This window comes from Crassostrea angulata, chromosome 9, assembly GCF_025612915.1.
Source record: "Crassostrea angulata isolate pt1a10 chromosome 9, ASM2561291v2, whole genome shotgun sequence".
In the NCBI taxonomy this organism is placed as follows: Eukaryota; Metazoa; Mollusca; class Bivalvia; order Ostreida; family Ostreidae; genus Magallana; species Magallana angulata.
In genome coordinates this window covers 29106426-29112425 of record NC_069119.1, presented here as the reverse complement: position 1 = coordinate 29112425, position 6000 = coordinate 29106426, and the positions used below count along the sequence as shown (strand labels likewise).

General features: G+C 28.6%; 1 protein-coding gene across 1 annotated transcript; it reads left to right on the top strand.

The window, feature by feature from the left end:
* Positions 1 to 537: 537 nt before the first annotated feature.
* Positions 538 to 3600, top strand: LOC128163571 (uncharacterized). The gene is made up of 4 exons (XM_052827197.1): positions 538 to 556; positions 2568 to 2637; positions 2760 to 2895; positions 3447 to 3600. Exons 1-4 carry the CDS (start codon positions 538 to 540, stop codon positions 3480 to 3482), a joined length of 261 nt encoding a protein of 86 aa, XP_052683157.1. The 3' UTR covers positions 3483 to 3600.
* The last annotated feature ends 2400 nt before the right edge of the window (positions 3601 to 6000 follow it).

Genomic DNA, 6000 nt, shown 5'->3' with positions numbered 1-6000 from the left:
GGTTTTTTTTTCAATCACACGTGATCATAAATCTCACAACATTCTCGGTTGTAAACTTTTATTTTTTGCATTGATAAGTGACTTTTTAAAGCATGTGGAGTTATTTTTTAGCAAAAAGTTGCTTTAATTGTTCGTCCCTAGATATAGGGCGGAGATAATCTGAGATCCCTTCTCCTCTTTTAACATTTGATGTTTGCCAACATTAAATAATAAAGTTTGGGCAACAGGTATGGGTGTCTGAAAAGGTTTTATCATAAATAAAAAAAATATTTACGAAAAAACCTATTAAACTATACCGAGAAAAAAAGCTTTTGTAAGAATTGATATAAATGAAAACACTCATATATATTCTCTAACTCGATTTATAAAAATGCAATAAGCAATACTGTCTGACTGTTTATATTTTACATGTACATAAATATTTCCTAATAATCATTATAAAAGATTACTGTAGTTCTTGCATACATCATGACCACGTGGTTTATTCATATTGTTAGATCAAGTTAGGGTAAATTACTTCATTCACGACGTGAAATTATGGAAAGAACAGCAGAAGGTAGGATTTATAAGTTAAAGGCACAACTATGAAATAATAAAAAAAAAAAAAACCTGTATTTTATCAAAGTGGCTCATACTAATACATTATTAAAAGGAAGGATTTTTTTCAGTGTTTTCCATATATATGATACATGTACGAATAGTAGCTTTTTGTTGAATAATTTTGCATTTACGTCAATTCAAAAGGTGTTTGAAAATTGCTTTATTGGAGGTTGCATTTGATATTATTTAGACCGTATTCAAAAATATAAAGGTAGCATATTGTTTCATGGCAAATTTCAGAATTTTCATGCAATTCATCTTTTATAAATATTTGAAATTTAAAAGAAGTCTGACTTCACAAATGTTTCCCATATCACCTCAAACCTACTATTTCAACACACTTCATAAAATATTTGTTTATCAAAGAGAGTAAAATTATCTTAAACGGAGTTTTAAGGTTGGGGCAGTATACGTGCAAAAAAGGTACTCTCTAATGTTTTTATTCTTATGTCCTTTATTACGCATGGCCTTTGTGGTCGTTTTTTGAATGAGGTATCGTTAAATTGTAGGCACTGGCCTCTTAAACACATGCATCTGTCTCCTAAATGCTAGAACTGAAAACATTTCAATATTTAATATAAATTTACTTCAAGGAAGAGGGTTCAGTTTATTTCAATATTTTATTCGAAATTCAGAAATTGTTTAAATCTCATGAAAATACACGTAAAGTATCTTGAATTTATGTGTATATAAATTACAAAGTTATACACTTTTATATTGTTTCAAAAAATAATTATGACTTCAAAACTTTAGTACTTTACTAAGTTTAATAAAAATTATTGAAAAATGAGACATTTTCTTATAGTTTTGAATGAGGTGTCCGCAGCTGTTGCCCACAACGAAATTAAAATTATATTTCATTTGATATCTAATGACACAGTTATAATGTTTTCACCGTGAGCAACTGCTCTGGACACAGATTTCTATTCAATAAACAAATAAGGAATTGGTGTTTTCTGCTTAGTTTAATGAGAATGAAGGAAAATTGAACTGTTTATGATGTCACAATAACCCACCAGCAAAAGATTTCTAGATTTTTGCTCCCTTTTGACTATCGGGTTTAAAGTGAAATACCTCAGACCCAATAACACATCAACGTGACACCTACAATCATAGTTCAAAAATAATTGTTGAAATGTTTAAATGTAGTTGAAATAAAACATAATAAAATGCATGTTAATATGTCAATAATGTCATAATTTGGATACTCAGTAAAATGTAAGACTTCTGGAAACTAAGTTGGGGTTTTATGGCAGAAAACAAAACAACACACATCATTTTGCTATCAAATAATAAATTGCATAAATGATTTAAGTGAAATTTTCAACACCTAATCATGTATGAACATAATACCCAAAATCATATTCTAAGAGATGATAAGTCTCTAGCAGAAAAGGCAAAGCGGTAGGAAAAAAAATAAACATGACAGGAAGACGGACGGACGAAACCAGATAATTGCAATATAAAGGAAGTGCAGGTATAACACATTACATGACTTTAAACCGATATTAATCTCTTCCTGCAAAGACATATTGGTTAATTTCTTGTTAATGTAATGTAAAAGCATTAAATGCAATAAACAGGATATTATATTACAAACCACAGTTTTGATGACTTCCTAAATAGCAAGGCATAAATAAACTTTCCTATTAGAGGCGAAATGAACTTTTGATTTGAATTTATGTACAAGTAAGACAGGTAACTGTAATTAATCTGTGACTTTATAAATGTTTTAATCTCAAAACAAACACATTACAATAATGTTTTCAGTAATCTACATGCAATTAAAGGTTAACATGAAGCTATAATTGCATAGCAAACAATGTATTGCGAGGCGCAAATAGGAAAATTTGTGAGATGCCTCATACGGACTCTACTGTGATTGTCCAAGACCGATCACAAATAACACTCTTTATATATCAATATAGTATTTTGTTTTAGGTAAGCTTGTCTTTATTTTTTGTTAGAGCAAATACATGAAACGCTTAGTCGCAGTGTGAGGGAAATACAGAGATGTCTCTCCCTCATAACTTCTTTGTAAGTGCAATTTGTTTATTCTCTCTTCCATTTCAACTGATTTCAAACAAGCTTATAGTACATATCACTACTTCTTATGGATACAGGATTTCATTTGTTATTAGATAGCATGTATTTTAAAGAGAGACGTGCTTGTGTGACGACCAAACATTCCAGGCTTTGATTGATCACATAACGAATCTGAAAACAGAGAAAAATATGCACATAAGATATATTTGGATGGAAATGGTGCATGGCCTAATAGAAACAAAAGTAAAGGTATATATATTTATATGATTTCGTGTCTTTATTTTGGCTCAACTAGCTATGCCATAAAGTTAATTGTACAAGTATATACTTAATTATTGCTAATAAAGGATGTGTATATCATGTATCTATATTTGTAAATGCATTTTGGTTAAATGTTTTATTAAATTATGGATTCGGCCGGGGTTAGAACATTTAAATCCGAACAACCCACACTATTAATTATGGCCTTGTTGTGATTTGCACATATTTTGGTATATTATTCTCTCGAATTTTGCAAAATGATTATCAATTTTGAATTTTTATTGGTTGTAAAAAGTTTAAAACGCAAATAGTTTTAACTATTAATTATCAGATTTTTTTTTCTTTTTGAAGCGTTGAATTTTTTTGAGTTATTCAAATAAAGCTAAATCTGTCATCGCACGAGCACATAGTATGGATTTAGCTACATTTGTATTTAAAACGGATTGATGGTCATGACCAGTTTTAGGCTGTATTTAACTTCGGTCATTATTATTAAGATTTCTGTATAGATCTCATTAAAAATGTGTTCTGTTTTTCAGAAACTGGAAGTGGATTTCAAAAACAGATATATTTAAAAGCTTGGCCAACTTCAAATGTTCTCTGTTGTTTGCATGTTAAAGGTTTGCACTGGAATTGAAATTTGATATTTTACTTTGAGTAGTGTATTATACCTTGCGAGTTCATAAATATAAAAACGCGATTTACATTTTAGGGTATATGATTAAATGAATAAAAAACGATGATTTCTTTCAAAGTATTTGAATCTTTTAAATAAAAAAATTGAAATATACTGAGTTTCTCTTTATTTTGTACAGGCCAAGTCATAAAATTGGCCAAAGCAGAGGTGAAATTGGTATCTGCATTGACTGATAGTTCGCAAATTACGGAATTGTTAGAATCGTATGTTGTTATTCTTTGTCATTATCTTTTTGAGCATTTTAAATAGAAACCTAATTAAAAGATGTTGGTAGAATTTCTTTTTTTCATTTCGTTTTCTTTGAATAATATTTACATCAAACAAGATGCTTTTAGCATATGGAAATGGATTTTTTAAACGTACCCCCTTTTTTATTGGTTGGATGGTTTCTAAAATTTTAAATAAACTTATTATGTAAATAAAAGCTGTAATCCGTGGAATATGCCATTGGTTGTCCCCTTCCCACAATACACGGCGTGAAGGTTAACGACTGCTTTAAATTAAAAAAAAATGATAGATCCCCCCCCCCTTTCGCTTTTCACAATCGATAAGTTTGGTGCTTACTTTGTATGCTAATAACATAATTATAATTATGGAACATGTACTTGTTTATACACAACTATGTCTTGAGTGTGTTTTCGGTTTAATGTGTAAGAACTGAAACCAATCCTAATCGAATAACTATTTCGGTCCGTATACAACATACTTGTAAAAAGAAGTAGAACATATCTGTTTACTTTTTATTTATTTTTTTATTTATTAATTCTTAATTAGTATTATTATCTTTATTATTATTATCATTGTTATTATTTTCCTTATGATTTATACCTATTGGTATTGATATTCATTATGATTTACACTTAACACGAACATGAAAAAAAACCAAACAAGCAAACAAGCACAAGAACAAAAAACAAATCTTAGTTTGAAACACTTTCTTTTTATTCTGCTAGAAATACCAGAATAACATTGAGGAGTTAAATGCAGTTATACAAGACTCTTTTTCATCGACAATAAATCGTTACAGAAAAATCAATCAAGAGGAATAAAGGATTTGAATTTCAACAACTTGATATTCAATCACAAAAAAAAAAAAAAAAAAAAAAAAAAAAAACAATTTTAAATAATAATTCAACATGGACATAGACTGTAACTCTATTTATCGAATCATATTGAAAAACTCGGCCATAAAACTGCGTATTCAATATCTTTCAAGTACATGAGTGTAAAGATAAATAACAATGATCAGTACTGCCACTATAGCTAGTCCAATAGTTGCATGTATAAGGTCAGACGATTCGTTTATATTTGTTTGCGTGGAATTGCACTTCTTGGATTTTGCATAATCATCGACTAAACCCGAAACGGTGCTGGTAATATCTATAAAATAAATAAATATATCGCATAATAGAATGTATGGTTTAGACAAAATAACATAAGAAATCGAGAATCAAAAAGTTTACTAAGACTTTTGCTTTAAAATGTTGAATTACTCATAAAAGATAATGCTAGCAACTCATTTGAAGAAAACTTAGTCATTCATATTTTCTTAATATACACTTTAAAGTATATGTGTATAATATCATAGGAAATAGGTCACACATTTATCGATATTTGTACTTTACAGTATTATTGAAATATAACGAAAACCGTATCACCATTGCCACACACTATTTCTAGATATATTTTGAAGTATAACATTCTGATGGTTTCTGGTCAAATGTTTGTTAAACATAAGTTAACAATTCAGATTTAAGTATCATTTTATACATGTAGGCAAACGTTTCTCAAAGTGATTTAACAAGATTTATCTTATATCAAGATAAATATCTTATGTTTACATGCAGATGTGTTACAACTCTATGTTTTAATACAAACTTTTAAAAAACTAAAAATATAAATACATTTTAGTTCATTATAATTTGTATTGTACGGTAACACCTCGTAGGTAATACAGATATACACTTTAAAATAGATAAATTATGACACTAAATACTTAAAAAAAAAAACGTATTTAACGTCACCTTTCGTGTCTGTGGCATTTTTGTAGAAACTAACTGTTGTAACGTCAATACTCGTGAAGTTGCTGCTGGCTGAAGAAACAAAAAGAAATGTTTAGAAACCAAAACTCAAAGTTTATATGCATGTTTAGAGCTTGTAAATAAAAACTTCTCATCGTATGGCTTAAATACTGAAATACCGGTATTACGATAAGCATATAAATAGAAGTAGCATGTATGTTAACTTAGCTTATATTAATTTTGGTTTTATTTTTCTTTTTGAAAATTTGACAATATTTTGATTTAATAATGCAGCAATTCATTTAATACTTAGGAAGAAAAACATTTGGTTGTGTATTTAATCGAAATACCTGGATTATTGCTATCATTTTAAGA